A 17,993-nucleotide genomic window follows, 5' to 3' on the forward strand; every position below is an offset into this window, starting at 1 on the left:
TCTGATTCATCATCGTCAATGGTGCTACAGCCCTATGAAAGAGCCTCGACTTTCCCAAGTCTATTACGCCAGTCAGTCCTATCCATTGCCAACCGTTGCTAGTTTGCTGTATCGTTATTATCCAACACGTGACACAATTTTGTCTTGCCATTCTACAGATCCCTGATCACTATTAAAGTATGCTTTGAATATCTCATTTTTTAATATTCTATTTTCGTATTTTTAAATATGTACATAGTTCTCTGTAAATTGACATGTTTTCAGGTCAATACTTTGGGTAAATATTCAAAGAGAAAAGCAGGTTGCCTTTAACAAAAGGTACTACAAACCTTTCAGTAGTGCATTTCAAAGACACCATAAAATGCTTCAACGGAACCGAACATCTATTTCTATTACTATTGTATTAGACGATTTATTACTCCTGGCTCCAGGACCCAGAAATATACACTTGCTAGGTCCTTTTTCTTCGAAACCATTTTTGTCAATGTAATAGTAATATGAAATATAAATGGTCAATAACTTCCACATAAGAGAAATTTCTGAAATTTTAGTCTGACAAGGAGTCTCCTAACCGAAAAAAAGTCAATGTCTAAAAACAGAGATTCCTCATTAACGAGCAAATTAAAAGTGGGCGAGAGAAACGAACCGCTTTGATTGAAAAACTAGTTAAAAAGTCGGAAACATTATCGAAATTGGCTCAAAAATCAGGTGATCCTTCAATACACATGTTTTTAGAAAGTGTTGCTTCCACAGTATCAAAATTTTCTACGATTAAAAAGGCAAGAATAAAAGCTGAAGTGATGAATATTGTTTCACGATATGAAATTAAGCTGGCTGCAAATGAACTAGGTACATGAATTGGTTCCTATTACAACAAATAATTATTCTTGTAGCGAAAATTCTTTGGAAACCAATATTGGATCTCAGAGCGTGCATTCGTTTGTATTTTCGCCAGAATCATTTAATAGCATTGTACAAAGTAAGATATATTTATGATATACTTTACATTTTTAAGAAGTTTTCTTTTTTGTACTTAACTGTGTTTTTATTTTTTCCCTAAATAAAAAAAGCTTACTTCAAAGTTATACTTAATTTTTTTTCTGCAGAAATCGGATGTTATCTTCTGTTGTAGGGTTTTTTAGTAATATCATAATTATACATTGTAATACAGTTTTAAATAAATCCCTGGAAAGTCTAAAATATCCACAAAATTTTTTCCTCGTTCTGAAACAATCTTCTTTCGACGGTTAATTTAAGCCACGGTTTGTTAGAACAGTGAGCGACGCACATCTCAGTCAGTCGAACGCCGCGCACGTCAGTCCAAAACAAAGGAATGGCTTCTGTATGTTAACGGATTGTTAGGTTCTGCTGAGTTGCGCGCTCTGAAGACCGACAGCAGTGTACGTCGACGGTGTGCGCTGGAATCAGCTGGGGTTTGATTTGGACGCAAACGTTCAGCTGAACTCACGGTGTACAATATGGTGGTAAAGAAATTGCATCCAAACAAAAATAAGTTTAGATGATTTGATATATTTTAAATTGCACAAATTAAATGAAAAAGTCACCTGTATTAAATTGATATTATTAGTAGTTAATTGGTATTTAAATTAATTGGTATTATTACTATTATTTATTAAACTGAGGCATGCATTATAATAAAACAACGTTGGTACAAAATAAAGTGTATCGTTATTATTCAACACGTAACACAATTTTTTTCTTGCCATATTATACAGATCCCTGATCACTATTAAGGTATGCTTTGATTGAATATTATTATTTATTAATATTCTATTTTCACATTTTTAAATATGTACATAGTTCTCTGTTAATTGACCTGTTTTCAGGTCAATACTTTGGGTAAATATTCAAAGAGAAAAGCAGGTTGCCTTTAACAAAAGATACTATAAACATTTCAGTAGTGCCCTTCAAAGACACCATATGCTTCACGGGAAGCGAACATCTAATTTCTATTACTATTGTATTATACGATTTATTACTCCTGGTTCCTGTCACCAGGAGCCAGAAATATACACTTGCTAAGTCTCTTTACTTCGAAACCATTTTGGTCAATGTAATGGTTATATAAAATACAAATGGTCAATAACTTCCACATAAGAGAAATTTCCAAGAAATTTCTGACATTTACATTTCAGTCTGACAAGGAGTCCCCTAACCGAAAACAGTCAATGTCTAAAAACAGAAATTTCTCATTAATGAGTGAATTAAAAATGGGACGAGAGGAACGAACCGCTTTGATTGAAAAACTTGTTAAAAAGTCGGAAACATCATCGACATTGGCTCAAAAATCAGGTGATCCTTCTATATACATGTTTTTTGAAAGTGTGGCTTCCACAGTATCGAAATTTCGTACGATCGAAAAGGCAAGAATAAAAGCTGAACTCATGAATATTGTTTCGCGATATGAAACCGAGCTGGCTGCAAATTAATTAGGTATATGAATTGGTTCTATTCATAACATTGGTTCCTATACATAACAAATATTTCTTGTGACCAAAAAATTTTTTGGAACCCAATATAGGATCTCAGAGCGTGCATTCGTTTGTATTTTCGCCAGAATCAATTTATAGCAATGCAGAAATGTAAGATACATTTATGATATACATTTTTAAGAAGTTTTTTTTTGTACTTAAACACTGTATTTTTATTTTTTTCTCTAAATAAAAAAAAAACTTAGGAACTTCAAAGTTATGCTTAATTTTTCTTCTGCAGAAATTGGATGTTGTCTTCTGTTGTAAGGTTTTTTAGTAATTTCATCCCTTATAAATTGTAATACAGTTTCAAATAAATCCCTGGACAGGCTAAATCTAAAATATTCTCGAAATTTTTTCTCGTTCTGAAACAATCTTATTTCTACTGTTCATTTAAATGCACATGAGAACATTTCGTTTACATTTTTATATCTTTTATTTAAATGTAGTATTATTAACTCTTCTTCCTCCTCCTCTTCTAGGAGTAATAAAATGATTGCTTTGATTTTGTCAGAATTCATTTTTCTACGTATACCCTTCGTGAGAACAAACGTCAAACTGAAAACTGAAACTACATATTTTATTTTGAGAGCGACAGAATATGCTAACAAACCGACCCAGTCAAATCTGCCGTGCGTCGAGTACAAAAGATTCTCCTGTACGCGTATGCCGTGCGTCGCTCACTGTTCTAACAAACCATGGCTTTAAATGCACCGTCTGTATTACGACATGAAAAAATTTCGTTTACGTTTTTGTATTTCTTTTATTTAAATTTAATATTATCAACTCTTCTTCCTCATCCTCTTCTAGGAGTAATAAAATTATTGCCTAGATTTTGTCAGAATTCATTTTTCTACGTACACCCTCCGTGAGAACAAACGTCAAACTATTTTGAGAGCGACAGAATATGCTAACAAACCGACTCACTCAAATCTGCCGTGCGTCGAGTACAACAGATTCTGCTGTACGCGTATGCCGTGCGTCGCTCACTGTTCTAACAAACCGTGGCTTTAGACTGGCCCAAAGAAGAATGGAACGGTCACTACTTTGACTGAATTTCAGAGACAGGGTTAGAAACGAGGAAATCGGAAGAAGAACAGGCGTCACAGATGTCGTAGAGCGAGTAGCAGGGCTGAAGTGGAATTTGACGGGTCATGTAGCCAGAATGAAGGACGGGAGGTGGTCCAAAAAATTACAATGTGGAGACCACGAGCAGACAGAAGAAGTAGAGTAATCTCAATGGAGAAGGCACTTAGCAGGAGCAGGATTAGATAGGAGAAAATACCGTGCAAATTTAGTAATGACTCATACTGTTACCGGATCTCTGCTCCATTGACTACAACCTTAAACTATGATTTGCTGAATTCAAACGCGGGCGTACTGACATCAATAACACTGAGTGCTCCGGAAGGCCAAATGATGCAGTTATTTCCAAAAATATCTAAAAATCACTGAACATTATTAAGAAAACCGCAAAGTAAAGTTGCAAGAGATGCTACTATATTGACTTATTGGAGCGTTTAAAAACCGAAATCGCAAAGAAACGGCCTTATTTATTCAAGAAAAAAGTGTTATTTCACCAAGACAATGCAGCGTGTTACAAGTCGATGAAAACGATGTGCCAAAATGCACGATTTGAGCTTTGAGTTGCTTCCGCACCCACAGTGTAGTCCAGATCTGGTCCCCAGTGATTAATACCTTTTTTCCGATTTACAGAATGATCCGTGGCAAAAGGAATCGATCCGATGAGGATGTAACTGCGGAAACTGAAACCTATTTTGAAGGTAAAAATAAATCGTTTAACAAGGTCGGAGTCGAACAATTGTTGAAATGATTGTAGCGCCGCTGAAAGCTGAAAAAATTGTTGTTTGACTGGTTGGGCCCGGGCCGTTGACAGACTTTATGTATGTAAATAGATTAAAGGCTGATTCTCACTAGCATGCAAGGCAAGTGCTCGGCATGGGCAAGGCATCGGCTCGGCAAGATACATTTTGCATAAAATCTTATGCACTTCACGGGATGTAATTCACACTATGCGTGCCAGGCACCGGCAAGCGACGGGCTTTGCATGCAACGTTCTTTTCGAAACAATCTTTGCCTAGCATGCGCCGTGAAGGCCACTACAATGTGAATACCTTACCGGCAATCAATCTGCAATCTTGGTTGTTTAAAATCATTTTTATAAAGACGATAGAGAAAAGAAGTATTTTGTTCTTGAAGAGGTTTCTCAATATGTGCCAATTTTTCTTCTTCTTTTGGCATCATAACTCTGGATGGGTCTTTGCCTGTCTGGCTATGTCCTTCCATTCGGATTTTTCTTGTGTACTTTTTCTCCATTGTCTTATGTTCATGGTTTTCATGTCATCTTCCACGTCATCCATGCCTCTCGTTCTGGCCCTTTCTTTTTTTTTCGCCTTCCTATCGGCTTCCATTGTAATATTTTCTTTGTTGTTTATTCATTGTCTTTTCTCTGCACATGTCCCAGCCATGATAGTCTTTGACTTTTCACAAATTGTACAATATCGTAACCTTCATTCAATTCATTAACCTCGTTGTTTCTACTGATTTTCTATATGCCGTCTTTTGCTTGCACCGGGCCATATACTTTTCTCAGTATTTTTCTCTCGAATGAACTGAGTTGGGCTTCATCCCTTTTCGTCATTGCTCAGGTTTCACAACCATACGGGTCTAATCAATGTTCTGTAGATAGTCATTTTGATTCTTTTGTCTAATAATTTCGATGTCATCAATCTTTTAATAGCATAGTATGTACGATTCCCCTCTGGAAATACGTGCATTTAATTTCGATACTTACGAAATTCATCCACACGTTCAAGAGTATAGTTATCTATTGTGATATAATTTTCATTGTCAGGTGTTCTTTTGACGGTCATGTAATTCGTTTTTGCTTCGTTTATTTAAAGCTTCAGGATCAATGTTTTTGAACGCTTCAGTTAGTCGTGTTAAAGTGTAGAACTACATCGTCTGCATATGCAGTAATTAGTACTGTCTTGGTGTTTCATTGGATTTTTTGATGGGTAACTATAGAAATAGGTTAAATATTATGGTTCGATATGCAGCCATAAGTTGTTAAATTCATTCACTGTCATTCGGTTATATTTAAGAGATTTTGTCTGATCGTCTAAAAGTTCGAAGGTTGTAAATTCTCCTTCTTTTGTGCATTTCTTTAGCATTTTAAGCACCCAACAACGTCTTTCTTTTTTCCATTTTCTGTGTCTTCGTCTTATATTAGAGCAATTTTTATTAACGTTCAATTTCAACATTGTTCACTACACAAAGCAACCAACCCGCGGCAAGCCTTTCGCAGTGTGAATTGGCTCCGAAAACCTTGCCCGTGCCTTGCCGTTGCCGGTTTGGTTCCTTGCACGTCTAATGAGAATCAGGCTTAAACGAGAATACTGTTACAACTTCTTTAAAATACTTTATTTAACTTCAATTACAATACAAACTCAATGACAACTATCAACTTTAAATACTCAATTACAACTGAACTGTAAAATGTCAAACACGTATGTTTATATAGATTTCTGACGTTCTGGACGTCACCAGACATTTCTGGGTTATTCCATGACATCCAGAACATTCTCGTACGTGACTACTTCTTCTTTTACGTCAAGGGAATTTTTCAATGTAGGATCAATCTACGGAACTGTCATAACACTGCTCCCTCCTTTATAGTTATTCGCCTCGAATAACTGGTCTCTCAGGGTCTGGTTGAAGCCAACAGGGTGGATCAGTTCCATGATATCGGGCTAATCTCTCGATATGAACTACCTTGGGTTTACTTCTAGCTGAAAACTGGATGCGGTAGACTAGATCATTTATTTTCTTCAAAATGGTGTACGGGCCTTCCCAGTTTCGTTGAAGTTTCGGACAAAGTCCTTTCTTGCGTGTGGGATTGTATAGCCATACTGGGTCGCCTCTTTCGAAAATTGTCCCAGTAGAATGCATATCGAGCCTGGACTTGGCTCTATCACTTTGGAGCTTCAAACTTTTACCAGCAAATTCGTAGACTTTTTCCAATCTTTCTTTTAAGTTTTCAACGTAGGTCAGGGATGAAGGTTCTTCTTCGCAGGAAGGCAATCTTCCGAAAATAAGATCTTGAGGAAGCTTCATTTCTCTTCCGGCTATCATCATCGATGGAGAATAACCAGTTGCTTCATGTTCGGAACTTCTGTAGGCTAACAAGAACAGAGGAATTAGGGTATCCCAATCTTTTTGATTATCAGCAACAAACATTGAAAGATATTGACAAATAGTTCTATTATGTCTTTCAATCATTCCGTCTGATTGTGGATGGAGAGGCGTAGTTCGAGTTTTCTTAATACCCAAGATTTTCATTAATTCTTGCCATAATTCTGATTCAAAATTTCGACCTTGATCAGAATGCAACTCTAAAGGGACTCCATGTCTTGATATGACGTGTGTTATAAATGCTTCTGCTACTGTAGTCGCTTCTTGATTAGGAAGGGGTGCAATTTCAGGCCATTTCGAAAAATAATCCATTGCAACCATTAAGTACTTGTTTCCTCTCTCTGTCAGCGGGAGTGGACCGAGAATATCTACTGCAAGTCGTTCAAAAGGCTCTCCGGAAAGATATTGTGCCATTTTACCACGACTTCTTGTTTTAGGACCTTTTCTTCCGTTACATAAATCGCATTTCTTACACCAAGCTTCTACATCTCGGCGACAATTTATCCAATAAAATATGTCTCGAATTCTGGCCAGTGTTCTTTTTACTCCAAAATGTCCTCCAGACAGGCTGCTATGAAGGTCTTCCAACACACTTTTAATGTGTGATTTTGGCAGTACCACCTGTTGAACTATACGTACTCCATCGGAACTTTCCCACTTCCGATATAACAAACCATTCGAAAGATGCAAGGATTCCCATTGAGCCCAGTACGCCTTTATAGTTCGACTGTATTTAGATATTTCCTGCCAAAGAAGTCTTACTCCATTTTTAAGCCAATCTCGTATAACTCTTAAGTCGTTATCTTTCTTTTGACTCTTCTTAATGTTTTCCAGAGAAATCTGGTCATTATCTTCTTGTTGTTCAACTGTGGTCATCCGCAGACTAACTTCTTCGGTTACATTCTCTTTTTATGCTAGCTGACGTTGGCTTTGAACTTGTAATTCATTTAATGCATTTTGGTATTCTTGAAATTGTTTATTTAACACATTCTTCTCTTTCATCAGTTTTTGACATTCGTTTTCCAGATTGGACTGTGTAGTTTTTGCATTATTTTGAATTACCTTACACTCTTCTTGCAATATTGTCACCTGTTCTCTTAATCTTTCTATTTTATTTTTACTAATCGCTAGTTGTTCCTTCAAATGGCTAACTTCAAATTCCAGTGTATTTTCTTCCTTTCTATGGTCAGTTGTAGGAAATCTGTTTCTTAGTGACCATCTACCATCATTTCTAGTGAGACTTTGCGACAGGCTTCTGGATGTCGAACTAGGCGACCTTCTGATCTCATTCTTGTATTCTTCTTTTCGTGCTTGGGATCGGCTTCTGCAATTGGATTTTAGATGTCCCATTCTTCCGCAGTTAAAACATCTTCTGTTTTCATTTCGAGGTTTTTGTTGGATATTTTGTAGTAAGCTTAATATCTGGGATAAAACTAGTTGTTCATTATCTGTGGTTGTGACTTGCTTATTTTCTGTAAATCTTATTTCTTTTAATTGTGGAAGAGATCTAGAAATATTTTTCGCCGCTTCGTACTCCTGAGCTGAGATTAGTGCTTTATCTAGCGTTTTGTGGTATTGTAATCGCAGAGCCTGTTGCATTTCGATATAATGCAGTCCATCTATGAAAGCCTGTATACCGATTTGTTCCAGAAAATCTCTTGGTGCCTGAGGATATGCCAAATGTAATAATCTTTTAATATCGGCTTCAAATTCTTGCAGGCTCTCATTATATTTTTGATATCGAACTTTCAGCTGACTTTGAAAAACCTGCTTCAGATGTTGCTGGCCATACCTTGTCTCTAAAGCTTGTACGAGAGAGGTATAATTGGGTGCATCCTGGGGAAGAAATTGCAAAACGGTCGCTGCCTGACCTCGAAGCGACACCACCAAGGAAGCTGCCATTTCGTTCTCATTCCAGCCATTTGCTCTAGCTGCAGCTTCGAATTGAAAACGACAAGTTTCCCATGCTGTTTGGCCATCAAATGTCGGTGGTTTTAAGATTTTGCTCGTTCTGACGGTACCTGGATACACTATCGAAGATGAAGGGGCTGTTTGTTCAGAGTCGATATTAGTTACTGAAATATGTGATAATGAAGCTTGGGTATTAATTTTGGTTTGTAACTCAACTATTTGTCTTTCTAAATTAGATTTCAAATCGTTTTGTTGTTGCTCTAAATTAACTAAAGAATTTTGTTGCTGCTGTATTTTATTGTCTAAAGAGTTTTGTTTTTCATCTAATGTGTCTATTCTATTATTAAGTTGGCTTACCTCTAATTGAAAATTTTCATGAATTTGGGTTAAACTATTTATCATTTCTACCTTTGCTTTTCTACGCCTCTCCTCCTCTTCTTGTCTAAGCTTCTCCTTCGCCTCCCTACGCTTCTCCTTGTCCTCTTTCTCTTCTTGTCTACGCTTCTCCTTGTCCTCTTTCTCTTCTTGTCTACGCTTCTCTTCCTCTATATTTTCTTCTTGCCTACGTTTCTCTTCATCTGCTTTCATTTGTAAAAACCATTCTGGGGGTCCGGACTTATCCATTTCTTTCTTAAATTCTGTTGATCTCGTATTAACCATTCAAAATGTAGTTATGTCTTCAATCCCACCGCTGTCACCAATGTTACAACTTCTTTAAAATACTTTATTTAACTTCAATTACAATACAAACTCAATGACAACTATCAACTTTAAATACTAAATTACAACTGAACTGTAAAATGTCAAACACGTATGTTTATATAGATTTCTGACGTTCTGGACGTCACCAGACATTTCTGGGTTATTCCATGACATCCAGAACATTCTCGTACGTGACTACTTCTTCTTTTACGTCAAGGGACTTTTTCAATGTAGGATGAATCTACGGAACTGTCATAACAATACAGTAAAGGTACGTATCCACACGTTGGTGCTCCGTGCTTCGTGTAGCAGCTCCACATAGTGGATACGTTGGTGCTCGTCGCTCGGCGCTCACTCACTTCGATTCAACCGGTTCGAGATTTATGTGTAGGGGAGCGCATGCAGCATCCATTTCAGCGGCTACACGGAGCATGGAGCACCAACGTATGGATAAGTACCTTTAAATGACAAAGTATTTGAAAGTGGTCTTAAATCATAATAAAAAATACATAATTTTAGACGTATGCTAATGACTGAACGTGTTATTTTTTTATCACATCGTAAAAGTTTGTGTTTGGTGCGTGAACTAACTTTAACTGCTTTTTGAAATCGATCCCATTTATCCCCAGGAGGCTCATTAATTTAATGTATGCACTAGGGAGTAGCTAGAGGTTTTTATCATATATTTTTCATAAATTCCATCACAAAAATAGAAATTGCATTTCACTATAAACCAATAATGTTTCAATGAATAGTGTAAAAGGTTCGTTTTAAAAATTTTTCTCGCATAACTGAGAACGTGTAAATACTGGGTCAAATTGATTGATACTTTTGAGATCAGCATTTCAAAAATTTTTAATTCAGGTTTAGCGTGACGTTGGAAAATTGTATGTTATAAAATTTATTAATGGTAGACTCTTATTATTTTATTAATGGTGCCCGTTGCCCGTTATTGAGGTAATAAAAGCAGGAAGAGAAATTGTATTAAAAATCAGTAAGCGAACTGTTTAATAAATATTTATATGTACGTACGATACTAAAAGACTGGATCAGTGCAATAATTGCCTTGTTACACAAAAAGGTTTTCTTCTTCTTCTTCCTCGTGCGACTAAGATTACTCCTGTTTGTCTGCCTCTTATTCTGTTTCAGTTGTTGTTGACTGTACATTCAAGCCTATTCTGTAACTCATTTCGATAATAGAAGTCAGTAAAATCGAGTAGAAGTGACTAAGTCGAATAGAAATAGTCCAAATCCGTATTCCATAACTACTTCGGAATCTCTACAATCGTAATAGTGAATAGAAATCACTTTGACAGCATTTACCGTGTCGAGGTGAGATTTCGATTATCGGAATTGTGGTTGACGCAAGCGCATTTTGTTTTGTTTTGACGTTTATATTTTATATATAAAAATAATTGATTACTACGTATTTATAATTATTTATAGTATTTCTACCTTTTTTTAGCTGCTTCATTTTTAGTCTGTGGTTTTATTTGTTTAGATAATTATATATTTAATTTACACATGTTGTAGGACCTAACCTTATTTATTTGCTATGTGACATCTGAATGTTTGCCGCTCGCAGTGTTGCCATACTGTTTTTGCTTTTATTTCTTGTACAATTGCAATCAATGGTATAATGTACAAGAGTAGCATACAATTACGCATACAATAGACTTCTTATGCGTTGATTGATAAATATATATATTTGTATATTATACCAGTACCTATACCTACTTGTATATTTATCAGTCAACGCTCATAGTCTGAACAAATTATAGAAAAGTTGCCATTTTTGGGAAAAGTCATTTCAGTAATCATTTTTTTTCATAAGTTTTTCATTGATTGTCATTTGTTTCGAGCTTCTGTCATGTGTCACATAATAATTAATATATCTACGGCATACGTCTTTGGTTTTTATCATTGGATATACCAACAACAATATACATATTGATAGATAAATCAGTTATCAGTCAGGTAACGGTTCCAACATCAGTTTCCAAATTACCGTCATCGGACGATAACTGGGCGACACAATTACGAACATGCGCACAACAAACGGTACAAGTAGTTTCGTGACGGTTTCTGGACCGTCCACATGTTCATGTTGGAACAAACCTAATAACATCAACTTAAATATCTTTGATTTAAAACGCCCGGTTTCAAAATCAACTTAAAGTGAACATTAACTAAAGTTCACTTTAAAGTTGACATTTACCCGTATGAATTTCATTGATAAAGGTACCAACTTAAAATTTAAAGTTCACTTTAACTGATTATAAAACCAAGCGTTAAAAGCATTTATACTTCTTATATTCACTTTCACTTATCTTTTTAATTATCAGTTTATCTTTTTTTTTATATCAATTTTAATTAACTCTAATTTAAAACCATTTATCCTCTTTTGAGCTTTTTGCATCCAGTATTTACACTAATATTTTATTTACTTTTCAAAACTTGAGGATAGTATGAAGAAAGTATGAAAACATTGAGGAGATGGCAACGGTGTCATATTTCGAGTAACAACCAGGTCACAGAACACTGGTTAATGCGCGGTTGCCGCCTCCTCAGAACCGCGTGAAATAGAAGTAAGAGATTTCGATTACGATATGAGTTACAGAATACCAATCCAAACACAAAAATGACGCGATAGATATCAATCATTCCGATTTTGGGTAATTACGATTCGACTTGGTCATTTCTATTCGATTTGTTAAAAGTTACAGAATAGGGCTGATGTTTTTCCACCTTTTCGGCGGCCTTCCAACGGGTCTTCTGCTATACGGCTTGTTGTTTTTACAGATGTTCGCTAATCTATCTGGCTCCATTCGGTTTACATGTTCGTTCCAGTTTTTCTTTCTTGTTTTTATCCACCTGTTAATATTTTGAATTTTGCATCGTTCTCGTATATTTCTGTTGCTTTGTCTGTGTCTTAATGATATGCTCGCTATTGATCTTAATACTTTCATTTCGATATTGTTGATTTGTTGTTTCGTTTTTCTTGTATCGGTCCTTGTCTCCGCTGGATATGTTAGGATAGGCTTTACTGTTGTCTTGTAAAAACAAGATCTTGTCTTGTACAAAAAAGGTGATATTACTAAATTAGAAAATATTTGGCTCATCAGCCTTTTAACATATATTATGTACAAACTCCATATTATGAAAATTCTTATGAAACGGTGAAACTTTATGAAACACCTAAACTAGATTTTATCAGCCCAATGAACAGGCAGGCTTCAAAGCAGCATAATATGGCACAAATCACCATTTATAAACCATAAAGATATTAATTGAAAAATGCATCTAGTACAAAGTAGCACTTGATCTTGCATTTGTCGATTACGAGAAGGCTTTTGACTCTGTGTAGTTTGAAACAGTACTGGAAGCCTAAATAGATTACAGGTATACGTCACTAATCAAAAATATATGATAACGCTATATCAAGTATACGACTACAAAATATATAGAAAAATTCAGGTTAGTCGAACAGTAATACAATAATTCATCAAAATTGTTCACGTCAGCTCAATGGCAAGATATGGGCATCAATAAAGATGGAGAAAGATTAAATCTTCTGAGGTTTGCAGGTCACGTTGTATTAATCGCAGACAACTTACAAGATAAAGTTTCTATGGTACCTTCGTTTAAAACTCTGTTTGAGAGAGCAGGATGAAAATAAACTCTGAGAAAACCATACTTATGACAAATTTCGTAATGAGCGAAATTATAGATTGACAAAAATACCACACGATAAACAGACATTCACAAATATCTGGGATACGAGATCAAAATAAGCAGAGATAATCAAGCACATGAATTACAGAGGCGAATAGGACTGACATTAGTCTAAGAGCTAGTGAACCCTCCAACTAACGGTCGTCCTGTAAGGCTAAAAATTTTTCTAGTGATAATTCATAGCACACCAAGGCTGAAAACCATGACCTGGCAGGCCTCAGCGGTGCACGTGTATCTACAAGGTGAATCGAAAAGTGCAAATTTAGGGGGTAAAATAAACTTTCTCCTGTAAGGTTTAAATTTAAGTATGTGTTTGAGTAAGTCATTTAGAAGAAATGTGTACAATGACAGGCGATTCTGAACAGCATAAGACCTTGCCAGGCGACGGGAAAGATTAGGGGTTTTTCCTAAAATTATTCTTCTTGCATCGAACAAATTTTTTTAGGTTTTTTGAATCATTTCAAACAGATAACGTCTTTAGTGATTTTTCTCTTAAGTTAATAGTTTTTGTTATATGAGCGATTGAAAATTTTGAAAATTGAGAAATCGGCCATTTTTAACTCTAAATCGGACATTTATCTAAAAATTTCAATGTTGCCAAGATACGTAGATATTCTTTAAACATTGATTGATGAAATCCCAAAGAGTTTTTTGCAATAAAATATCGAAAACCCCTTTGTTTTTTTAATTCCTTATCAAGCGTGTGCGACACTGTAGTATAAGTGAGGACGTTTGAGTTTGCATAAATTCATTATCTCGAGAATGGGCAAATTTCAAGAGAAATCCTCAGACAGGTCGATTTTTATTTTTAAATTAGGTCTTTTTGGCGTATATATAATACTAGTGACGTCATCCATCTGGGCGTGATGACGTAATCGATGATTTTTTTAAATAAGAGTAGGGGTTGTGTGATAGCTCATTTGAAGGGTTATTTAATTCTCTATTCAGTAATATAAACATTAACATAATTATTTATACAGGGTGTACAAAAAAAATGTTTCTTCTGTTTGTCAAATTTAATCAAAGTTAATTTAATAAAAAAAATTTTTTTGTACACCCTGTATAAATAATTATGTTAATGTTTATATTAGTGAAGAGAAAATTCAATAATCTTTCAAATGAGCTACCACACAACCCCTACTCCAATTTAAAAAAATCATCGATTACGTCATCACGCTCAGATGGATGACGTCACTAGTATTGTATATGTGCCAAAAAGACCGAATTTAAAAATAAAAATCGACTTGTCTGAGGATTTCTCTTGAAATTTGCCCATTCTCGAGATAATGAATTTATGCAAACTCAAACGTCCTCACTTATACTACAGTGTCGCACCTGCTTGATTAGCAATTAAAAAAACAAAGGGGTTTTCGATATTTTATTGCAAAAAACTCTTCGGGATTTCATCAATCAATATTTAAAGAATATCTACGTATCTTGGCAACATTGAAATTTTTAGATAAATGTCCGATTTAGGGTTAAAAATAGCCCATTTCGCAATTTTCAAAATTTTCAATCGCTTATATAACAAAAACTATTAACTTAAGAGAAAAATCACTAAAGACGTTTTCTGTTTGGAATGATTCAAAAAACCCAAAAAAAAATTGTTCGATGCAAAAAAAATAATTTTAGGAAAAACCCCTAATCTTTCCCCTCGCCTGGCAAGGTCTTATGCTCTTCAGAATCGCCTTTAATTGTACACATTTCTTCTGAATGACTTACTCAAACACATACTTAAATTTAAACCTTACAGTAGAAAGTTTATTTTACCCCCTAAATTTGCACTTTTCGATTCACCTGGTAGATACACGTGCACCACTGAGGCCTGCCAGGTCATGGTTTTTAGCCTTGGTGTGCTATGAATTATCACTAGAAAAATTTCTAGCCTTACAGGACGACCGTTAGTCGGAGGGTTCACTAGCTCTTGGACTACATGGGCAGCATTTGCCAAACTAAGCCATACTCTAAAAAAATGCCCATGAGTCTCAAGTGAAAAGTTTATAACCAATGTGTTTTGATCGTAAAAAACTTATGGAGCACATACTTTAACACTAACACAGCAATCCACAATAAATATACTCATAGTTATACAACGAGCCATATAACCAGTGCCGCGCTAGCACGTGTTAGCGCCTGTATGCAAAACATTTAATGGCGTCCAAAAATGCGTATTTTTTTATAAATCGTCTCGTTAAATTAAATAATGTGAAAATGAACAATTTTTTATTGTTACCAAACAAAAATAACTAAAAATTCTCATAATATGCAACAGGAAAATAAACTAAGTTAAAATAATTAAGTAAAAATAAATCTTTTTCGTAACAATATAAATAATTAAGATACAGGTAAACTTGAAAATAAATATCTATTTCAGAAAAAAATTACTTTTTGCGCCTTCCAGCATTTACTGGAATCATACTGCAAACCTTATTGGAGGTTAACACACCGAATACGTGAACATCATGAGTGGAGTGAGGTAAAGCTGTATTTTGTACACTCTAATTTTCAATCTCTACTCTGAAAGAATATTTATCGAAGCTTTGAACGAAACTGAAAAAGGAATTCTACTAAACGGGTACCTGCTAAATAACATCAGGTATGGAGATGACACCATAATATTTGCGGACAACCTAGAAGACCTGTAAGTCCTTATGAACAAAATCACATATTACAGTCGATAATATGGACTAAATATAAACGTAAAGAACACAAAGCTTATGATCATTAGCAAGAAAAAGATAACACAAGGGCAACTTTAAATCAACCAAACCCCCGTAGAAAGAGTGACGCACACAACTACCTCGGCACCATAATAAATGAAGAATGAACTAACAACCAAGAAATAAGAGTGCGCATTGGAAAAGCTAAATCCACCTTCAACCGTATGCGGACCTTCTAGACCAGACCGGATCTGTAAAAATATTAGTACATTTGGACGTTGAGAGGTGACTCAATTTTTTTTGCAGAAATTGCTTGAAAATAACCCAACTAATAATATTTGAGTTATCCTCCCTCTCAAAAAAGTCCGGAACATTGTTTAAATAATCAAAATGTCAAAAATGATGGAAAAAATTGATTTTTTTCTTCGTTTTTTGATTATAACTTTAAAAGTGTTCATTTACGAGAAAAGTTGAACTGACATAAAAGTTGCGTAATTAAATTTCCTACGACAAAGAATTGGTTAAAAATTTAAAAAATAGTCACCGTTGTTGCAAAATATCAATAATTGCGAAAAAAACATACAAAAACAAGTATTCGCATTTTACGTTTTTCAACCATTTATGCTACATTTAGGACCTTAATATTTTACCCAGAAAAACTTTATGATACAGTAAAACAATACTGTAAATTTCATTAAGATCGATTTAATGGATTTTGCAAAATAAATTTTGCAATCTAGCTTTCACAAAAAAATCATTTTTTCAAAATGTTACAGGACTGAAAATAAAGCAGATAGCAAGTTCAAATTTTTTTACATTATAAGTGTACTGTACCTTTCATTTGCAATTTGCAAAATTAAAATCTATTAACTACCACGGCGTCAGGATTTTTTTAAATAAACATTAATTATTGGTGCTACGCGCAGGACAGCGGATAGTTTGCTCTGATTGGGCAAACCTTTTATAATGATTGATACATTTTAATTTTTATTAAATTTCGATATAAATAAATAAATTTGTTTATTGCAAAATAAAAACACATACTCTATTCTTTGAAATAACACTTTTTTAGCAAAAACTTTCTTTGTTCATATATTTTAAAATAGAGAATAAAAGTTTATTATTTTTAAACATATGCAATTGTTTAAACAATACTTCACAAACAATAATAAAATTAGTTTGATTTTTGTGGAATTAAAATATTAAAATACAACAATATATAGAGTAAGAAAATAATATATTAGATAAAGATTGGAAGAAATTTTGGTGGAAATCAACTTGTGTGAATAGAACACCGCTGCCCTGCGCGTAGCACCAAAAAATAATGTTTATTTAAAAAATTTCCTGACGCCTCCGTGGTAATTAATCGATTTTAATTTTGCAAATTTCAAATTAAAGGTACAGTACACTTCTATAAGCAAAAAAAATTAAACTTCCTATCTGCTTTATTTTCAGTCCTGCAGCATTTAAAAAAATGAATTTTTTTTTGCAAAAGCTGGATTGCAAAATTTATTTTGCAAAATCTATCAAACCGATCTTAATGAAATTTACAGTGTTGTTTTACTATATCATAAAGTTTTTCTGGCTAAAATATGAAGGTCCTCAATGTAGCATAAATGGTTGAAAAACATAAAATGCGAATACTTGTTTTTGTATGTTTTTTTTCGCAATTATTGCTATTTTGCAACAATGGTGACTATGTTTTAAATTTTTAACCAATTCTATATTGTAGGAAATTTAATTACGCAACTTTTATGTTAGTTTAACTTTTCTCGAAAATGAACAATTTTAAAGTTATAATCAAAAAACCAACAAAAACAAACGAATTTTTCCTTCATACTTTGACATTTTGATTATTTAAACAATGTTCCGGACCATTGTGAGTGGAAGGATAGCTCAAATCTTATTAGTTGAGGTATTTTCAAGCAATTTCTTAAAAAAAATTTGAGTCACCTCTCAACGTCCATCTCAAAACAGATGCGCCCTGGACTATTCTTCAAGAGTCACAACCTCTCTCTTGTTATAAAAGTAACAATGCTGCGATAGTACGTCTTCTCTGTCCTTTTGTGTTGAATCGTGAACCTTGAACGAAGATATGTTCAGAAAATCGGAAGCTTTGACATGTGGCTATACCGTAGAATTCTTAAAATCCCGTGGACTGATCGCGTCACAAATGAGGAGGTTCTTAGAAGAATGGGGAAGAACCGAGAGGTACTGACCACCATCAAATCTCGAAGTTAGAATACTTTGTACACATTATGCGAAATGATTACTCTCC

The 17,993-nt window shown here is 34.5% G+C and overlaps 1 protein-coding gene across 1 annotated transcript; it reads right to left on the reverse strand.

The window, feature by feature from the left end:
* Positions 1 to 7,616: 7,616 nt before the first annotated feature.
* On the reverse strand, positions 7,617 to 9,278 carry LOC126893000 (trichohyalin-like). The gene has a single exon (XM_050662935.1). It carries the CDS (start codon positions 9,276 to 9,278, stop codon positions 7,617 to 7,619), a length of 1,662 nt encoding a protein of 553 aa, XP_050518892.1.
* Between the last annotated feature and the right edge of the window lie 8,715 nt (positions 9,279 to 17,993).

This window comes from Diabrotica virgifera, chromosome 10, assembly GCF_917563875.1.
Source record: "Diabrotica virgifera virgifera chromosome 10, PGI_DIABVI_V3a".
NCBI lineage: Eukaryota > Metazoa > Arthropoda > Insecta > Coleoptera > Chrysomelidae > Diabrotica > Diabrotica virgifera.